At 37.8% G+C, this 21,635-nt stretch overlaps 1 protein-coding gene and 1 long non-coding RNA gene across 2 annotated transcripts; one reads left to right on the top strand and one right to left on the bottom strand.

Moving 5' to 3' along the window:
- The first annotated feature begins 326 nt into the window (after window positions 1–326).
- LOC116562867 lies at window positions 327–11,676 on the top strand. Its single transcript, XR_004274116.1, has 3 exons — window positions 327–337; window positions 8,562–8,565; window positions 11,476–11,676. It is a non-coding gene; the product is annotated as an uncharacterized LOC116562867 (long non-coding RNA).
- On the bottom strand, window positions 5,568–8,182 carry DEFB129 (defensin beta 129). Its single transcript, XM_032295338.1, has 2 exons — window positions 8,100–8,182; window positions 5,568–6,171 (listed from the first exon to the last, which is right to left on the bottom strand). The coding sequence occupies exons 1-2, from the start codon at window positions 8,155–8,157 to the stop codon at window positions 5,678–5,680; spliced, it is 552 nt and encodes a 183-aa protein (XP_032151229.1). The 5' UTR covers window positions 8,158–8,182; the 3' UTR covers window positions 5,568–5,677.
- Window positions 11,677–21,635: the final 9,959 nt, after the last annotated feature.

Below are 21,635 nucleotides of genomic sequence, written 5' to 3'. Positions count from 1 at the left end.
CTTTACGACCCATTTTGAACTTGAATAAGAAAATCACTTCGATGTTCTTTTTGTCTAATATCACTTCCGTAGTCCAAAATAAACATAAAATAAACAGCAAGTAATAAGTCATTAGCAAAAAAATAAAGTGAGAAATGTCTATTAAAATGATGTATAACATAACCATATTTATTTAAGAATGCATTCCAATATCACACAGCAAATTCCAACACTGTAAAAACTGCAGTTATGTTTGCACCAACCTAATAGTTCAAGGTAGGGTAGTAGTTTATTTATTGATTGATACTTTGGTGACTCCCTGTGAAGTGCTCCATAAATGCACTGCTAAAAGTGGAATGTTCATAGGTTTCTAATTTTGTCAGATTGGGTTCTAATATTGGCTCTGAGAAGTTAAAAAAAAAAAAAAAAAAACGAAAAACTTTAGAGTCACATAGTCCCTGAGTGGCAGGACCTGGAGTGGTAGGACCTGGGATGGCCAGGTTGAATCCTCATCTCACTTTTTTTAATTTTTATTTTTTCATTTCATTTCATTTTATTTTTTTGAGATGGAGTTTTGCTCTTGTCACCCAGGCTGGAGTGCAGTGGCACAATCTTGGCTCACTGCAACCTCCACCTCCTGGGTTCAAGCAATTCTCCTGCCTCAGTCTCCTGAGTAGCTGGGATTACAGGTGCCCACCATCATGCCCAGCTAAATTACTATCACTGTGGGGCTCTCAGGGCTTAGAAAAAGGCCCTCTTTTCCTTTGAAAACTTTGGCAAAATGGAAACTCAGGTTTTCACCAAGAATATTCATGAATAATTGCAAAAGTGGCCAGTTATGGCTGTTCTGAATTGAAGAATAACCAGTTCTAGATGGGAAATGCAGCCTTGACACTGATTGGCTTTGTGCCAATCTAATATTTGGAGGGTTCGATTACATAGGAAAAGGGGAGAACTTATGTTGGAGAGTTACCACACTTTTCACAGTGGGTATGGGATTTCCCTGAAGCAAACTGATATTCTCCAGTATAATTTATCCCGAGATGGGTGCGTTCTGTAATAGGGAAGAGGACTTAAAGGAAGTCCTTAAATTTGTGTGAGAAACAACCTCTCTCTCCTTTCTGTGGGTAAACACGGAAGAGAGCATTCCATGAGAATTTTCCTTCCTTGGGGAGGAAAGATGGACTTGCGAGAGTTTGACAAATAGCAGTGGCAGAGAGAAAATCTAATGCCCATCAGGTAGGCTTCGGGCTCCTCTGAGAGCACATATCTAGCAGGTGTTAAATTTATGCTTTGTTTTGCAACTCTTTTCTGTTGTGCAAAAACTTCCAGGAAAATATGTTTTCAGGTTATATTCTAGAATCACTGTGGGGCATCACAAAAATCTTTCTTTCTTAGAGTGACACTGTATTAAAAAATAAGTAGCTGAGGGGAGGTGGTCTCTAAATGGAGGTAGGTGATATGTAGCAGAGAAGAATATGTTAAAAAATCTGGATGCAGTTATTATCTGTTTTTCCATTTGTTGCCTGTGCTTTGGGGCCATATGTAAGAAGTCATTGCCCAGAGCAATGTCATGGAGCTTAAACATAGAAAACTACCATGTTTCTTCTAGTAGTTTTACAGTTTTAGGTCATATGTTTAAGCCGTTAATCCATTTTGAGTTAATTTCTTGTATATGAGGTGAGATAAGGATCCAATTTCATTCTTCTGCATGTAGGTGGCCAGTTTTCCCAACATCGTTTATTGAAGAGACCATCCTCTCCCCATTGCGTGTTCTTAGAACCTCTGTGGAAAGTCAATTGACCATAAATATGTGGGTTTATTTCTGGGCTCTCTGTCCTATTCTATTGGTCAATGTGTCTGTTTTTAAGTGAGTACTATGCTACTTTAATTACTATACCTTTGTAACATATTTTGAAATCAGAAAGTGTGATGCCTTCAGCTTTGTTCTTTTTCCTCATGGTTGATTTTGCTCCTCTGGGTCTTTTGTGGTACCCTGTGAATTTTAGGATGTTTTTTCCATTTCTTTAAAAAATGCCATTGTGATGTGGAAGGGGAGGATGTATTATATCTGTAGATCACTTTAAATAGAATGAACAGTTTAACAATATTAAGTCTTTCAATACCTGAACATGGAATATCTTTCCATTTATTTGTGTTTCTTTTGATTTTTTAAAATCGGTGTTTTTAAGTTTTCAATGTACATCTTTCACTTTTTTGGTTAAGTTTATTCCTATTTTATTCTTTTTGATGCTTTTGTAAATAAAATTGTTTTCTTGATTTTCTTTTTGAATGGTTAATTGTTAAGTGTATAGAAATGCTACTGATTTTTGCATGTTGACTTTTAAAAATTTATTTCTTCCACATTTGTGTGTGTGTGTGACTTTTTAAGGTTTTCTACATATATGATCATGTTACCTGCAAACAGAGAGACTTTTACTTCTTACTTTCCAAATTTAATGCCCTTTATTTCTTTTTCTTGCCTAATTGCTCTGGTTAGGACTTGCAGTACTATGTTAAATAGTCATGGTTTGGGTGCAGTGGCTCACACCTGTAAACCCAGAGCTTTGGGAGGCTGAGGCAGGAGTATTATTGGAAGCCAGAAGTTCGAAACTGGTATGGACAACATTGTGAGATGCTGTCTCCATTAAATAAAGAAAAGATAAGATGAAAGTAAATGGGTATTCTTGTCTTGTTCCCAATCTTAGGGGAAAATCTTTCAATTTGTCAACATTGAGAATAATGTTAGCTGCAAGCTTGTCAAATATGGCCTTTGTTATGTTGAGGTACATTCATTCTATACCTAGTTTGTTGAGCATCTTTATCGCGAAAGGGTTTTGAATTTTGTCAAATACTTTTTGTGCATACATCAAGACGATTATGTGATTTTACCCTTCATTCTGTTACTGTGGTATATCACATTTATTGATTTGCATATGTTGACCCATCCTTGCAACCCAGGGATAAATTCCATTTGATCATGGTGAATGATTCTCTTTTAATGTGCTGTTGAATTTGGCTTGCTTGTATTTTGTTGAGAATTTTTACATCTATGTGCACCAGGTGCATAGGCCTTTAATTTTATTTTCTTGCAGTGTCTTTGTCTGGCTTTTGGTATATGGGTAATGTCAGCCTCATAATGTGAATTTGGAAGTACTTCCTCCTCTTCTGCACAGCAAAGGAAGCAACTGACAGAATAAAAAGGCAACATAGAGAATAGGAAAAAATATTTGAAAATCATATGTCTGATACGGGGTTAATCCCCAGCTTATTTGAAAAACTTCTACTCAGGCTGGGTGCGGAGGCTCACACCTGTAATTCCAGCACTTTGGGAGGCTGAGGTGGGTGGATCCCAAGGTCAGGAGTTCAAGACCAGCCTGACTAACATGGCGAAACCTCATCGCTACAAAAAATACAAAAAATTAGCCAGGTGTGGTGGCACATAACTGTAACCCCAGCTACTCGGGAGGCTGAGGCAGGAAAATTGCCTGAATCCAGTAGGCAGAGGTTGCGGTGAGCCGAGATCGCGCCATTGCACTCCAGCCTGGGCAACAGAGCAAGACTCTGTCTCAGAAAACAAACAACCAAAAACTTCTACTCACTAGTAGAAAAACAAATAACCTGATTTAAAAATGGGTGAAGGACTTAAACAGACATTTCCCCAAAGAACTACAAATGACCAACAAGCATATAAAAAGATGCTCAGCATCATTAATTATCAGAGAAATGCAAATGAAAACTACAATGAAATATTACCTCAAGCCTATTAGGATGGCTACTACTTTAAAAAGCCCAAAGGAGAACAAGTGTTGGAGAGAATGTGGAGAGGTCAAACCATTGTGTACTGTAGATGAGATTGTAAAATGATGCAACCATTATGGAAAACAGTATGGAGCTTCCTCAAAAAATAAAAGTAGAACTACCATGTGACCCACCAATCCCACTCTGGGTGTATGTCCAGAGGAAGTCAAATTAGGCTCTCAAAGAGATATCTGCACTTTCATGTTTATTGCAGCATTATTCACAATAGCCAAAATGTGGAAATGACCCAAGTATCCATTAACAGATGCATAAACACACACACACACACACACACACACACACACACACACCACACACACACACACAAACACACACATACACACACACAACACACAAACACACACACAAACACACACACTCACACACTCACCAGAATCATCATTTGGTTTTAGGAAGGGAAGAAAATTTTACATTTGCAGAAACATGCATGATCTCAGAAGACATTATGCTAAATAAAACAAGCCATGCACAGAAAGACAAATACTGCACAACCTCACTTATATGTGGTATCTTAAAAAGCCAAACTTGTAAAAGCAGAGAATTCAATAATGGTTGCTAGGGATTTGGGGGTGAGGGAAATAGGGAGTTGTTTAATGGATATTAAATTTCAGTTATACTACATGTTTTAAAAATCTGTTGTACAACACAGTGCCTGTAATTAGCAATATGGTATTGTACACTTCAAAGTTTGTTAAGAAAAATCTCATGTTAAATGTTCACTGAACAAATAAACACACAAATACCCCACCTCCTCCCAAAACCGAAACCAAAAGGACACAAGTAAACTTTAGAAGGTGATGTATATGTCTATCACCTTGATTGTGGTGATAGTATCACAGCTATTTGCACATGCCCAAACTCGTGCCATTATTCACATTAAATATGTTCGGTTCTCTGTGTATCAGTTATGCTTCAATAAAGCTGTTAAACTGGAATAAGTGTCTGTGCCATTGTAATTTCGGCAACAGAAGCAAGCGTGATCTGAGATTGCTGATTTTTGGGATATAATGTTACATCTCCATTTTATGAATAAATAAACTGATGCTTACGTGTGGATAAATGATTTGTTCAAAACCACACAGCTGAAAAGTGCTAGTATCAGGATGCTAGCCCAGTCATATCATACCTGAATTTCTATACTCTTAAGTTATATGCCACAGCCCTCAGAAACATGCCTGTCTTCTCGGGATTAGTGGCATCCTGTTTGCCTAACAGTCCTATAACTACTTGTGCCCTAAAACTCTCTAGCCTTGTGCTGTTCCATATGCTATAGAATCGTCTATCCATATGTGACTATAAGCACTTGAGATGTGGCTAACGTAAATAGAAATGTACTCTAAGTGTAATTACACATAGGAGATTTCAAAGATGTAATCCAAAAAAAAACTCTCTCATAAATAATTTTTACATTGAGTACATGTATAATAATATCTTGGATATATTACATTCAATAAAATATATTATTACAATTAATCTTTTTCTGATTTCTCCATATTCTATTTTACATATGGGCCTTTCCTCCTAAATATATGAGAAAAGAAAATACATCTCCTGATGCTTTCCTTATTATTGCTCCAGGAAAAAAACACCATAAATGCTTGTTACAGAGGCCTAATCCAGGCCATCCATGGGACAAACTCGATGCTGTAGTCACATTCCTGATGCCCACTTTTTCCTGGGCATCTAAACTTAAAAAATTCCATCCTTCCCTATCTCCACCTCCTCTGTGAGGCTCTTGTGAGAATGATAACATTACATAAACTGTAGGTGCTTAAACAGTATTTATTGAATGACTGATGACAGAAGAAACAGTTCTATGTCATTTTACAGATAGCAAAAGTAGGAGGAACTTGGAGTTTTAAGGGAAAGTTCCACATTACTGCTCTTCTGCTTCTTCCAGCTCCAGTGATGGTATTGGCAGTATGTTTGCTGGAGGTGGTGCTGGTGGTGGGGAGGCAGTGGCAGAATCTCTGCTTTCTTTGGTGTCACTCTTGTTAGAAGTACCAGTGTACATGATCTGTCCTGGGGTCATGGTGCTGGTGGTGGCAGAGTTCACAGGGGTGGCATTTGGAATGATGACAAAGTTGGTATTAGCAAAAAAGCTAGTGCTCTTGATTTGGGGGAGAACAGATAAAATGTGTTTTCTTGGTATCACAGCACTAGAATTCTTGACATGCTTTAGCATTTCTCGGACGTCTTCACCAAGGATACTGGGTGTTTCATATAGCAGGTAGTTTTTAATCAACGTAATCACTTTTGGTCCAATACAACATTTTTTCATCTTGCATTTCTGTACCTCTTTTTCATCCACATTGCAGTGATCCCTGCATCTCCCAAAACCCATTAAACACCTTCTCAAGCCAATAAATTCTGCATAAAAAAGAGAAAAACATTGGGTCAAGGTTAATAACTAGAGATGATGTTAAAACTGCTAGTGGGAGATGGACAGACTAAGAGAGAGTTTATTTATACTAAATTTAAAGCCCAGTGTTTAGGAATGTTGTTCACGGCAAATGGGCAGGCCAAGAGAGGCTCTATGCCCCTCTTGAATTCAAAATAAATTTCCTGTTTAGTCTGCCTTTCTTGAGTAATTTTAAGAAGCAAAGAACATGTAGAGGATAGAGTAATTATTTGCTTTTAGGATAGAATTTTAGACCTTCAACTTAGCATCTTAGATACTTGTAGGACATCACTATCTCATCTCCATAATCTTAGGAAATACCAATGACAGCAAAGTCTATCATAAAACTAATTTAAGAAAGAAGTTCAAAAGAGAATCAATAGAATTTTCAGGAATCAATAGAATTTTCAGGAGTCCTTGCTGTTCACCAAACCCAGTAGTCCATGACTTCTCTCTTCTCAACAATCGCCAGATCTGTGATTCCTGAAGCATGGTGTTCTTCCATCTCTTCTAGCCTTTTTGGACACACCATCCCTCAGAAGTCTCGTTCATTATCATAGCCTTAACCTCATCTCTACCAAGGCAACTTCTGTGTGGTTATCTATAATTCTAAATTCCCTGCTCAGCTTAGTTCTTTATCTGCTGAATGACTTTTCCATCCCAATGTCTCGTTTTTTTTTTTTTCTGAATCAAGAAACTTTTTCTCCCTTGTTCCTCTTAATAACTTAATGATTTTTCCATAAATTACAAGAGATTTATGTAGCATCTGCTAATTTTCAAAGCATGTTCGCATACATTTCCACATTGTTTTCTCATCAAATACAAAACAGAAAAATTCTTATATTGGAAGCAGCTGCATTGATTAACCCCATTATACTCATGTGGAAATTGAAGTTCAAAGTGGTTAAGTGACTTTACCCAAGATGATACAGCCATACTTACTTATGGTACTGCCCTTTTCCTAGGGTTCCAAGACAAAAACACTAGAAACATCTTTGACTCTTTCACTTTCCCTGCCCCTACCCATTGCTCATTATTTCAAATAGCTGGATGATTCTTGTATTCTGAAACAAATCTCAGTGCTTATCCTTTCTTTTCCAAAACCAATAGTTACTCTTCTGGCTTAGGCTTTTGCCATAATGCATTCCTAGATGCCCTTGTGGTAGCTTGGGGGTTTTCAGGAAGAGAAAGTCTGAGAGAGGGGATAAGGCTCTGGAAAACCTGAAATAATTCCAAATGGAGAACACAGGCCTGTTTACTGGATCTTGAAAAAGTTTTTTTTTGAGCATGAGGAGAAGAACTTCCTCCTTTCTACACCAAAGTGCAAACTGATAGAAACTTTTGTTTCAAGAGGTGGTTTCACAGGAAGGGGAATAACACACACTGGGGCCTGTTGTGGGGAGGGAGAGCATCAGGAAAAATAGCTAATGCATGCTGGGCTTATTACCTGGGCGATGGATTGATAGGTGCAGCAAATAACCACGACACACATTTACCTATGTAACAAACCTGCACATCCTGCACAAGTACCCCAGAACTTAAAAAAAGAGAGAGAGAGAAATGGTTTAAGATAGAATTACAGCTAAAAAGGCTGGGCTGGGTCTTAGCATGATAGATATGTACAGGGCAGGAAAGCAGCATTATATTTTGGATAGTTCCTGAATACACAAAAAATATCCTGCTTTCTCTGTAGCTTCCTGGGTATTCCAATCGGACACAGTCTGGGAGTTGGGGCCTATGAGAATGTATCAATGCATGACTGATACAATATGTAAGCTCTTCAGCCATCTTTTTGAACATCTCATCTTTCAGTCTCTCTTTGGGTTTCCATTGTCATGGGCAGCCAAATCCTCGGTTCCTCACATCTACCCATCTTAAACCTGGTAATCCACATTACCTGTGTTCACCTGGTACTGTAGCATGAGGCTGGCAAAGATAGGAAAAAGGAGCTTCATGGTTGGGTGCCAGAGAGGAAGCTTTGGATCTGGGCTGATGCTCCTGAGCTCCAGCCTTTATTGGCCTCTTCATGGCCTTAGGCCATGAGCAGTGAAGTGCAGCCAAAGCAGATTTGTGTGCTGCTCGCCATAGCTGTGTTTTTTCTGACTCTGCTTGAAAACACCCTTTCTTAAACACCTCTTTGCAACAAATTCATTGCTCTTGATCCTGGAGAAAAACATAAGATATATAAGAAAAGAAAGAAAGAGCAAGCCCTTTCTTTTTCTTTTTCATTTTTTTTTTTTTTTTTTTTTGAGATGGAGTCTCACTCTGTTGCCCAGGCTGGAGTGCAGTGACACGACCTTGGCTCACTGCAACCTCTGCCTCCCAGGTTCAAGTGATTCTCCTGCCTCAGGCTCCCAAGTAGAGTAGTTGGGACAACAGGAACATGTCACCATGCCCAGTTAACTTTTGTATTTTTATTAGAGACTGGGTTTCACCATGCTGGCCAGGCTGGTCTTGAACTCCTGACCTCAATTCATCTGCCCACCTTGGCCTCCCAAAGTGCTGGGATTATAGGCGTGAGCCACTGTGCCCAGCTGCATGTCTCTTTCTTAATGTTGGAGTAGGATGAGTTAGGTATTTGATTCACTAATTGTCAGCCAGTTATGATAAGATTGGCACTTAGTGCATGAGAATTAGAAGAGCTAGAGGAGAGTAAAGATTCTGTCTTGTTTGTACTGGTATGTCCAGTGGCCAGCATGGGTATCGGATCAACATACAAACTCAGTAGATGTTTGTTAAACAAGTTTGTGGGCTAATACTCTTGGCATATCTTTAACTTTTCAGTTTACAATGATTCCCACATCCTTTTAAAGTAGCAACTTAAAAAAACTTTTTTAACTTCGGGGATACATGTGCAGGATGTGCAGGTTTGTTACATAGGTAAATGTGTGTCGTGGGGGCTGGTTATACAGATTATTTTGTCACCCAGCTATTAAGCCTAGTATCCGTTAGTTACTTTCTCTGATCCTCTCCTCTCACTTTCCGCCCTCCAGTAAGCCCCAGTGTGTGTTGTGCCCCTCTATGTGTCCGTGTGTTCTCATCATTTAGCTCTCACTTAGAAGTGGGAACATGCAGTGTTTGGTTTTCTGTTCCTGCATTAGTTTGCTAAGGAAAATGACCTCCAACTCCATCCATGTCCCTGCAAAGGACATGATCTCATTCTTTTTTATGGCTGAATAGTATTCCATGGTATATAGGTACCACATTTTCTTTATCCAGTCTTTATCCAAATGCCCAAACGATGGGCATAAATATAAATATTCCTTTGGACATATACCACGTAATAGGATTGCTAGGTCAAATGGTATTTCTGATTTTAGGCCTTTGAGGGATCACCACACTGTCTTCCATAATGGTTGAACTAATTAAAAGCAGTAATTTTTATGGTGTACTGCTCAGATTCCTTGGGTATAGCTGATTGATCCAGGGGTAACAGTAGAACCAAGCCTACCAATCAAATGCTTTCTTCTGCTAATTTAGGACTTTTCCTAAGAAACTCAGATATTGAAGCTCATTGGCTCTGAAAATCATTCATTGTTCAAGTTTCAAGAGTTTCCCTGGTTCCTTGCCTTCCTGAAATTCACATCTTTTTAGGATTTCACTAGTTACCAATGACTTCTCTGTTTTGTTCAAACTAAACTGTAATTTTTTAAAACTAAAAGCAAATCTACTTATGAGCTTTAACTTTATGAAATGTATATTTTACTTCTATGAACAAAAATAATCAAGCTTAGGCATAGTTACTTACTACTTGTCAATATCAAGAGATAGATTTAACAGCCCTTTAGAATCAGTTAATCCTGAATATCACATATTAATCGGTTTCTGGTGTTTTAAGATGCATTAAAATAACATTATTCACCTTATCAAGTCTTGCTAGTCCAAAAACAATAAGAATATTGAGAGCACCAGTAAGAAGAGAAGCACAGTTATTAGGGAACAAAAAGTTGAGTTAATAAGAATTGGAAAGTTGTGAAAAATTAAGTATGTTGCATGTGTATATGGAATGAATCTATCAACAGTGTAGAATAATTTTGTAAAATGACAAATTATTCACATGTGCAAGGTGTTGCACTTACGTGTATCAGTTGGGAAATGAAAAACACTAGCTATTTTCAACAGAAATATTTCTAACATGCAGGATTATGTGCTTATAAACTCTCTTTAGAAGCTGACTGTGGGACTGGTCTCCCAGAATGACTTCCAGAACAATCCCAGCAAACTGGCCCAGCAGAGAATCTTCTAGTTCTTTCACAAGCAGGAAGGTAGTTTAACAGGGGCCTGTGATTAGACATGTTGGACTTCAAGAACACATCATGGTAGCTATAACCTAAGAGCAAGGATATATTTCTGCTGCTTCTGCAACTATCTCTTGAAAACCATAGAGCTAGGGATCAGACACTGGAATGTAACAGAACAACTCAATTGAATTTTAGGAATTTAATTTCCCTAACAATTCAGAACTGTCAGATTTTCAATTTCTTCTTGAATCACATCAAGTAATTATTTCTTCTAAATTTGATTTTTGGCATTAAGTTATTCCCAATATGTTCTTTGATCTTTTTGCTATCTATAGAGTTTATAGCAATGGCTACATGCTTTATTCCTCATATGGATAATGTGTTTTCATTTTTTTCTTGGTCATTCCTATGGCAAGTTAATTAATTGGTCCTTTCAAAATCAACTTTTGGTTTTGTTGATTCTATGTTTGATTTTTATTTAATTATATTTTATTTTAAATATTATGAAAATTAGAAAATATTTATTTTCTCCTCTCAGAGAAAATAAATTTTATTTTATTCTGTTATTGTTTTCTAACTTATTATTTGTGTCACCTCATAAATTTTCAGCTTTTCTTCAGTATAACCAACTGGATAAGACTAATTTTCCCTTTATATATGCTTTAGCTACACTTCATAGGTTTTGATATGTAGTGTTTCATTAACATAATCATTCACCTAAAAATAAACACTTTTCAATTTCCACTGTGTCACCTTTTCTGACGTATGAATTAGTTTGGATTTTGCTATTCACAGTGTGATGGAAAGACCAGCAGCAACAACACTTCCTGGGAGCTTGTCAGAAATGCAGGATTTCAACATATTCCAGAATGAATCAATCAAAATCTGCATGTTAGCAAGATCCTCAGGTGATTTGTATACACTTTAATATCTGAGAAACACTGGTTGAGAAATGTGTTTCTTATCTGAGCATGTGAGGATTTTTTCGTTATGAGCGAACTTTAAAAAGTTAGTGGAAGATGACACTAAAAGATAAAAAGATGAAAATATAAACTTTATCTCTCAACATAAACTCCATCAAGTTCAAGACACGTTTGTAAGCAATGATACCAGCCACTTAGTCTATCCCTGAAGAGCTGAGTTTCCTGGGAATTTAACCACATCAATATAGTCTTTTTTACATTATTAACTGAAGAAAAATTGGTGTCCTTTAAAGATTTTTTAAGATTAGGAGATGTAAATAAGTCAAAAGGAGCCCGATCATGATGGCAGGGTGGATGCCTAATGACTTCCCATCGAAACTCTTGAAAAATTGCCCTTGTTTGATGGAAGGAATGAGCAGGATCATTGTCATGGTGAAGAAGGACTCTGGTGAAGTTTTTCTGGGTATTTTTCAGCTAAAGCTTTGGCTAACTTTCTCAAAACGCTCTCCTAATAAGCAGATGTTATTGTTCTCTGGCCCTCCAGAAAGTCAACAAGCAAAATACCTTGTATGTCCACCAAAAACTGTTGACATGACATTTGCTCTTAACTGATCAGCTTATGCTTTGACTGGTCACTTCCATCTCCTGCTAATCTTTGCTTCGATTTTGCTTTGTCTTCAGGGTCATACTGGTAAAGCCATGTTCCAACTTTTGTTATAATGCTTTGAATAAATGTTTTAGGATCTTGATCCCACTTGTTTAAAGTTTCATTGAAAGCTCTGCCCTTGTGTGTAGCTGATTTGGGCACAATGGTTTTGGCACCCATCAAGTGGAATGTTTGTTCTACTTTTTTAGTCAGAATTCTGTTAACTGAACCAACTGAGAAGTCCATGATGTTGACATTTGTTTTCACTGTTAACTATCAGTCCTCTTCAATTGGGGCATGGACAAGATTAATTTTTTCCTCCCAAACTGATGTGGATGGACTGCTGCTAAGGGCTTCATATTCAATATTATCTCACCCCTTCTTAAAATGAGTTATTCACTTGCAAACTGCTGAGTTCTTTGGGGCATCGTCCCATAAACTTTTTGCAAAGCATCATTGATTTCATCATTCTTTTACCCAGGTTTCACCATACATTTGATATTTGTTCTTGCTTCAATTTTAGCAGAATTCATGTTGCTCCGATAGGGGCTCTTTTCAAACTGATGTCTTATCTTTTTTACTGTCTCATACTAGAACTTGTTCAAACATTTTATAAACAGTTAGTATTAGTTTATTTTTGTGCAAAATTTTTAAAAATTCCTGCATGATTTTTTTCACACTACACATTTTCTTGAACTTTTTGCTATGGATTTCTAAATAATTTCTATATTGGGGAAGGGAATAAGATATGGCAATAATTTTTGATATTAAGCCTGCTTTATCAATTTTTTTTTACTTTTTTGACATACATGTTTATTGCTATAAAACCCCCTCCCTTTTAGTACCACTTTTGCTGTATCCCATTGGTTTTGCTATGTTGTGTTTCCATTTTCATTTGTTTCAATACATTTAAAATTTCCTTCTTAATTTCTTCATTGACCCAATGGTCATTCAGGGGCATGTTCTTTAATTTCTATGTGTTTGTGTAATGTCCAAAGTTCCTCTTGTTATTGATTTCTACTTTTATTCTATTGTGGTCATAAAAGAGACTTGATATTGATTTTAATTATTTGGGTTCTTTTGAGACTTGTTTTGTGACCTAAAAAGTGGTTTATCTTTGAGAATGTTCCATGTGATAAGGAAAAGAATGGGTATTCTGTGGCTGTTGGATGAAATGTTCTATAAATGTCTGTTGTATCCATTTGGTTCATAGCAGACTAAGTTTGATGTTTCTTTGTGGATTTTCTGTCTTGGTGATCTGTCCAATGCTTAAAGTGGGGTGTTAGTGTCCCCAGCTATTATTATTTTGGGGTTTACCTCTCTCTTTAGCACTGATAATTTTTGCTTTATATATCTGTGTTCTCCAGTGTTGGGTGTATATATATTTATAATTGTTAGATCCTCTAGCAAAAATTGACTCCTTTATTATCATGCAATGACCTTCTTTGTCTCTTTTTACAGTTTTGTCTTGAAATCCATTTTGATCTGATATAAGTATAGCTGCTTCTCTTCTTTTTTGGTTTCTATTTGCACAGAATATCTTTTTTCATTCCTTTATATTCAGTCTGTGACTTTCTTTATAGGTGAAGTGAGTTTCTTACAGGCAGCATATAGTTGGGTCTTGCTTTTTTTTTAAATCAATTCAGCCACTCTTTGTCTTTTGATTGGAGACTTTAGTCCATTTACATTCAATGTTCTTATTACTAGGTAAGGACTTACAACTGCCATTTAAAATTTGTTTTCTGGTTGTTTCATTGGTCCTTTCTTTCCTTCCCTCCCATCCTTCCCTCCCATCTTTCCCTTCCCTTCCCTTCCCTTCCTTTCCCTTTCCTTCCTCTTCCCCTTCCCTTTACCCTTCCCCTTCCCCCTCCCCTCCCCTCCCCTCCCTTTCTCTATCTTTGTGTAAAGTTGACTTTGTGTGGTAGTCTGTTTTAATTTCTTGCATATTGTTTACAGGTTTTTGTTTTGTAGTTACCATGAAGCTTGCAAATAACATCCTATAACCACTTATTTTAAACTGACGACTACTTAATTCTGATTAAAAAGAAAAGAAAGACTAACAAGCAAAGAAAAAACTAGAAAACTCTACATTTTAACTTAATCTCCTCTGGTTTTTAATTTTTTATTGTCTCTATATCTTTTTATACTATCTCTTAAAAAGTTGTTACCATTATTATTTTTGATAGGTTTGTCTTTAGTCTTTCTACCAAAGATATGAGTGGTTCATATGCCACAGTTACAGTGTTAGAGTATTTGTATTTGTCTGTGTACTTATTATCACCAGTGAGTTTATACCTTCAGATGATTTCTTGTTGTTTGTTAATGTCCTTTTATTTCAGATTGGAGAACCCCCATTGGCATTTCTTGTAAGACAGATCTGGTATTGATAAAATTTCTCAGCTTTTATTTGTCTGAAAGACTACTTTTCCTTCATGTTTGAAGGATATTTTTGCTGGAAATAATATTCTAGTTTGAAAGTTGGTTTTCCTTCAGCACTTTTAATATATTTTCCCACTCCCTCCTGGCCTGTAAAGTTCCTGTTGAAAAGTCTGCTGCCAGATGTACTGGAGTTCCTTTATATATTATTTGCTTCTTTTCTCTTGGTGCTTTTAAGATCATTTCTTTATCTTTAATCTTTGAAAGTTTGATTCTTATAAGCATTGGGGTAGTCTTATTTGGGCTGAACCTGCTTGGTGTTTTTTGACCTTCTTGTACCTGGATGTTCATTTCTTTCTTGAGGTTTGGAAGGTTGTTTGTTATTATTTCTCTGATCTTTCTACCCTGATCTCTCAAAATGTTCCATGAACTGAGGAAAAGATCTGCCTCTTTACCCTGTTCTCTCCCTCTACATCCTCTTTAAGATCAACAACTCTTGGATTTACCCTTTGGAGGCATTTTCTACATTTCATAGACATACTTTTTTTTAATTCTTTTTTTGGCTTCATATATTTTCGGATAACCTGTCTTCAGTTCTCACCAATTCCTTCTTCTGCTTGATCAATTCTGTTGTTGAAAGACTCTTATGCATTTTTCACTTTGACAATTAAACTTTTTTAGCTCCAGAATTTCTGCTTGAATTTTTAGAAATTACTTCCATTTCTTTGTGAAACTTCTCTGATGTAATTCTGAATTCCTTCTCTGTGTTGTCCTGAAGTTTCTTGAGCTTCATCAAGACAGTTATTTTGAATTCTTTCCTAAAAAGTCACATATCTCTATCATTCTAAGATTGGTCACTAATGCCTTGTTTAGTTCATTTGATGAGGTCATGTTTTCCTGGATATTCTTAATTCTTGCAGATGGCTGTTGATGTCTGGACATTGAAGAGTTAGATACATATTGTAATCTTCACAGTCTGGGCTTGTTTGCGTCCATCCTTCTTGAGAAAGCTTTTCAGGTATTTGAAGGAGATTGAGTGTTGTGATTTCAGCCTGTGGTTATTAAAGCTACATCAGCACTAGAGGGCGCCCTAAGCTCAGGAACACTGCAACTGTTGCTGAGTGTTAGAGGAACGACCTTAGTGGGCTGGAGTTAAAATTTAAACAAATTCCTTGTAGCATCGTTTGAAGTCAGGTAGCGTGATGCCTTCAGCTTTGTTCTTTTTGCTGAGGACTGTCTTGGTTATGGAGGCTCTCTTTCGGTTCCATATGAAGTTTAAAGTGGTTTTTTCCAGTTCTGTGAAGAAGATCAATGAAAAGATTCCCTGTTTAATAAACGGTGTTGGGAAAACTGGCTAGCGATGTGCAGAAAGCAGAAACTGGACCCCTTCCTTATACCTTACACTAAAATTAATTCCAGATGGATTAAAGATTTAAACATAAGACCTAACACCATAAAAACCCTAGAAGAAAACCTAGGCAATACCATTCAGGACATAGGTATAGGCAAGGACTTCGTGACTTAAACACCAAAAGCAATGGCAACGAAAGCCAAAATAGACAAATGGGATCAAATCAAACTTAAGAGTTTCTGCACAGCAAAAGAAGCAATCATTAGAGTGAACCGGCAACCAACAGAATGGGGAAAAAAATGCTTGCAATCTACCCATCTAACAAAGGGCTAATATCCAGAATCTACAAAAAACTAAAGCAGATTTACAAGAAACAAACAAACCCATTCGAAAGTGGGCAAAGAATATGAACAGACATTTTTCAAAGGAAGACATTTATGAGGCCAACAAACATATGAAAAAATGCTCAACATCACTGGTCATTAGAGAAATGCAAATCCAAACCACATTGAGATACCTTTCTATTCTCATGACTGTACCCCAAACTCAACGTATGCTTTTAAACTTCATAGTTGTCCATGTGAACTTTATTCAAAGGCTGAAGATAGCATGAATTCAGTCTTCGAAAATCAGTGCCCTAGAACAAATGGGATGTGGATGTGTGTGGCTATTTCCCACATGCAACAGGTAGGGAGCCCTTTGGAAATTCACAGGAGGTTTCTTCAGACAAGTTAAAGACCATCCTTTTTTAAAAAGCAAGGGAAAAGTCAATGAAATAGAACCTTTGTTGTAGCAAATAGTAGAGATGGAAATAAAAATACAGTAACATAGGGTTTGTTGGTCTTTCATGACAGCTATATCAAGGTGGCAAAGGCAAGTGGAGACACCAGGACAGTTGGCATCAGAGGGGACTTCATAGGAATAATACAGGGTATATCCAACTTGGATATTCCTGGCACAGCCTTGGCCTAGAGTTCATGACACTGTGGCGATCTTGGCCTTCCCCCTGGGCTGGTGAGAATGTTGTGAGCTCGACCTCTTCCTCGGTTACCCCTTCTATCATCAAGATTGGAGAATGCCTGAGTCTATGGGGTTTCTTAACATGAGACTCGCAAAGACAGGGACGAGGAATTTTGTGGTTGGAGAGGCACCAGAGAGGAAGGAGCAATTCTGTGCTGTGAGACAAAGAACGCTTGCCCTTGCTGACTTTCCTGTGGGCATGGTCAGTGAGCACAAGGGAGATGTTGCTCATATTAGATGTCTGCAAGCAACCCTGTGCCATCAAAGTCTTCCCTGACTACTCCCAGACTCCACACTCCACACAGCAAGCACCACTGATAGAGGCCTTAGACAGGAAAGACAGGAAGAAAAAGACATTCCCATCCTTGAGAAACAAATGATGCCAGGGTTACTCACCTATTGCTGCATAATAAATTACCCCAAAATGTAGTGGCTTCAAAACAATCATAAGATATTATTATTTCATGGTCTCTATGGGTTAGAAATTCAGGCAGGTCTTAGCAGAGATGGCTTGTTTCTGCATGATACTGTCTGTGATGTCAGCTGGGAAGGCTCAGAGAGTAGGGACTGAAATAATCTGGAGGCCCATTCACTTACATGTCTAGCAGTTGATGCTGGCTGTGAGCTAGAGGTCTTGCTGTCTCCATGTGGCCTGAGCTTTCTTCTAACTTGGTGGCTGGAGACAGAGGGCCAGTCAGAAGCTGTTCTGCCTTGGAGATCACTTGATATCTCTTCCATTGCATTGCAGTGGTCAGGTTGGTTATAAAGATCTTCCCAGATTCAAGGACAGGGAGCAGTGACTTCACTTCTTGTTGAAAAAAATGTCAGCCACACATTATAAAAATGGATTGGTAACTAATATTGCTAGCTGTTTTCTTTGAAATGATAAATTCACTTTGTTAATTTTTGAGAAAATTTCTGCCAAGTATGTAAGTCTGAACAACCATGTTTTTTCAGTCATTCTTTCAAGTAAAAATGATATGTCATAAAAAAGTGTCTAGTTCAGTTTAATATCCAAATAATTACTTAAATGATTTTTTTCTGGAGATAACTATCATACCTCGTTATACTGCAGAAGTGTTATATATGTGCCTTTCATTGTATTACTCAGAACATAGTGTCAAAAAGGTAAACTAAGGCATAATAAAAAAATTTTTTAAACAGTTTATTTGACCAAACAGCGATGCATGAATTGGGCAGCTCCAAACCAGAAGTGGTTTGGGCTCTTCAGTTAAGAAGTGGGAAGGAAGCTAGGCACAGTGGCTCATGCCTGTAATCCCAGCATGTTGGAAGGCCAAGGTGGGAGGATTGCTTAAGCCTAGGAGTTTGAAACCAGCCTGAAAAACATGGTGACAACCCCTTCTCTGTAAAACAAAACAAAACAAAACAAAAAACAAAACAAGAAATTAGCCAGACATGATGGCACATGCCTGTGGTCCCAGCTACGCAGGAGGCTGAGGTGGAAGGATCACTTGAGCTCAGGAGCTTGGCTGCAATGAGCCATTACCATGCCACTGCATTCCAGCCTGGGTGACTGACTGAGGCCCTGTCTCAATTTAAAAAAATATGGTAAGGAACAGGGTTTTATAGAGTAAGTGTGGAAATAATGCAAATGAAATATTTAATTGGTTATAGTTTCAAAAGTTGTCTTATTTGGTCTATCCTGCTGGAAAGTACCTTCTTATATAATTATGAGTTAATTAGGTACTTTTGATTGGTTGAGCTTAAGTTCCATTTTTCTTTAATATAGGCGTTTACAAGAAATAGCTTCAATTAGGTTTTGCTTATATTTGCAAATCAAGAAAAGTTATGATCACTAAGGGGTCTTGTCTGCTCATGGATTCTCCAGGCCTGGTTTCCACTTTAATTTACTTTAACATTAGAAGAAAATCTACTCAAGGATTTAATAAAATTAATGATTTTTATATTTTAACAATGATTTTTATATTCTTAAGAGTGGCATTTAAAAAAATTACAAGTGCTTGGTGATAAAGAACCTAACTTCTAGTTACAGATTTGCACCCCTGCTTTGATGTGTGGTAAGGCTCTAGCTGTTTTACCTGCACAGTTTGCATTTTCAGGACCAATGTCAATTTTGTGAAAAGGCAAAATATTATTATAAAACTAGTTATTAAAAATATTGTTATGAAAACAATTTTGACCTTTCAGACTCCTTCAGAGGGTTTTGGGGATGCCTTGGCATATGCAAACCACATGGAGTAGGATCTTTGGGTGAACACATTTAACTCATAGGTATCTTGAGGAAATTTAGACAGCTGTGAGAGGCATTTCAAATAGACGCTGAAAGTAATGAGCAGAATTCCCTTTTAGAGCTACCGCTCTGGCTGAAAGATAGAGGCTACATCTGAGGGTGCATACGAGTGGCAGTGAAACTGGAGAGAATGGAAGGGCTTTGAGTACAGAATACTCAGAACAATTATGTGTGAAGCATGGGGAAGGGATCACAGAGGTGCTGTTCAGCCTGCCTTTAACACTCTCTTTCAAGTTCCTCTCATACTAACTCCTACTCACCTCTCAAGTCTCTGCTTAATTGCAGCTTTGCAGGAGAGTCTCTTTAAAATCCCGGACTACTATTGATCACTTAATTTTAACCTCCTATTCATTTCACTCCTTTACATTTGATTCATTTCATTCCTCATTTATTGAGCATCTATTATGTGCCAGAAACTGTCTCAGGGGATGGCAATATAATAATCTATACCACAGAAGGTCCCTGCCATCATGGAGCTCAACATTCAAGGGGGTTAAAACAGATATTGTTCTTGCCCTCGTGGAGTTTTCCACTGAACGCTGCACACAGGGAACCAAGTGGCTGCTGCTGGGGGCTTTGTGAAGACTGGAGATCATGAATTCAGGTGCCACTAATCCGCACAGCTGTGCGACTTTTTCCAGCTGCTCATCAGCCTGAGTTTATTTGTGGAGAAGACAAACAGTTAAAAGGATCTGGAGTTGAACTTTTCACACAGGTGGCTGCAGAAATTCTTTCAAAAATTTAAAACATGGTATTGGGATTTGAGGTTGTTGACAAGGAAGTACTTGAAGTGATGGATCATGGGGTTGAGGCTGATAAAGAAAAGTGAAGGAGGAAGAGACTGGCTGGTGCATGTTTCAAAATAACAAAATGAGGGAGCTGAAAAGGTGTGTGGGTGTGATCAGAGAAGGTGATAGGAGTTCACAGTTCATGTATGGAGTGGTCATTGGTGACGACATGGACCGCTGTACAACCAGAAATTAGGAGCAGACTAGCAGGTAAATTATTGACATTAAGGAGGACAAATAATTGAACATTTGTAGAATTGGGTAGTTTTTCCATATGGATGCCAAATTCACCAATAATAAAGGCAAGAATTAGAATAGATACATTCTAAACAAAGTGCCAGAGTCCTCAATAAAGAGGTGCTGCTTTTAAAATATAACAATAAAGATGGTTGAAGAGGCATTGAAAAGAACAGGCTTGAGTCTTGACTAGCTGGGGATTTTATGCTACAGAAGCAATGTTTTCAAAATAACATTGGGAAGGGAGGAAGATGTCATACCCACCTTTTGTCCTCGAATCACACAAAGTGGGAAAATGAACAGCATCACATTGAGAGTACAAGTTGATGGTGAATCCACGAGGGAGAACCAGGATTAACTTAACACAGGGAGAAATGAAAAGTTAGATGAGTAGATTCTGGTTGTACAGAATTTTGTTACCTTCCAATGGGGTTTCAATTAGGGACAGTGGGAAAGTTTGGGAGGCAGGAAAGCAGTGGGAAATTGTATTTTGTTGGTTATAAGATTTCCATGTAGATTTGTTCTAGCACTTCCCAAGAGAATAAAGATTAGTTGTGATAACTCTCTGTTAAAGTTAATTTGAGTGGTTTTCCTTCATGGTGCTTAGAAAGACTCAGGCTTGTCAGGGCCATGGGAAGGTACCTCCTTCTTTCTCTACCTCCAGTTCCACCAAAACACTTTATTTCTGCAGGTTGATAGACAACATAAATTGATCATCTCCTCTCTCTTCTACAGTTGACCAATGTTAGAGATTCCCTACTAGCCTGTTTCAACTGGGTTGCTGCAAGAAAATTAAATCCTAACAACCAAACACATCCATTGTTTGGATTAACTTATCTTCTAAGCACCTAGAATGGTATTTGTTATGTATCATCTTCGGAAGAATTGGGAAAATAATCACCTAAGTCATTTTCTCTGTTCTGTGGTGCAAATGAGGAATCCCAGTTGATAAAGGCCCCTACAACATTGCCTCATCTCAAGAAGGCCAAGTCTGTAGATGATAAACTATGAAGCGGGATTGAGGGTGAGATTTAACATTCACAGATTGTCATACGTGCTCCCACCTATCACTACCCAGCCATAGCTTTATTTCTTTGGAGAAGAAGGAAGCCACATCTTGATCTTTAGAGGTTTTATACACCAGTGGAAACAATTGTGGGGAGAAAAGGCAAGGAATAAAATTTTGGTGTCAGGCAGAATGGATTCAATTTAGCTTACACTGTTGATGCATTAGTGATACCCTGGAAAAGCCACTTCATGTCTTCTGGGCCTGAGTTTCCTAATTTCAGAATTGCTGGCAGTGACACCATGCCCAAAGAATTGTGCATCTTAAGTGTGGTAATTTAAGTGGAAGTGCTCAGCGTAGGATGGGTGCCCACAAATTATTAGCTCACTTTCATTTGATGCCTCCTTGCCTCAGTCCTTTATTCCATCCCTTTCTCCTGTCCCTATTGTTAGAGCCTTAGTAGGATTATTGTTCCCTGAAACAAAGCAAAGAGTGAAGAAATTGTCTTGGCAAAGGCAGGTTACAGGATGAGATGATAAAAGGCCCTCAGGAGGAGGGCTTAGCAGCAAGGTC

Source organism: Sapajus apella, unplaced genomic scaffold (genome assembly GCF_009761245.1).
Source record: "Sapajus apella isolate SASKATOON/1434 unplaced genomic scaffold, GSC_monkey_1.0 scaffold33, whole genome shotgun sequence".
Classification (NCBI taxonomy): domain Eukaryota; kingdom Metazoa; phylum Chordata; class Mammalia; order Primates; family Cebidae; genus Sapajus; species Sapajus apella.
This window is presented reverse-complemented; position numbering and strand designations above follow the sequence as displayed.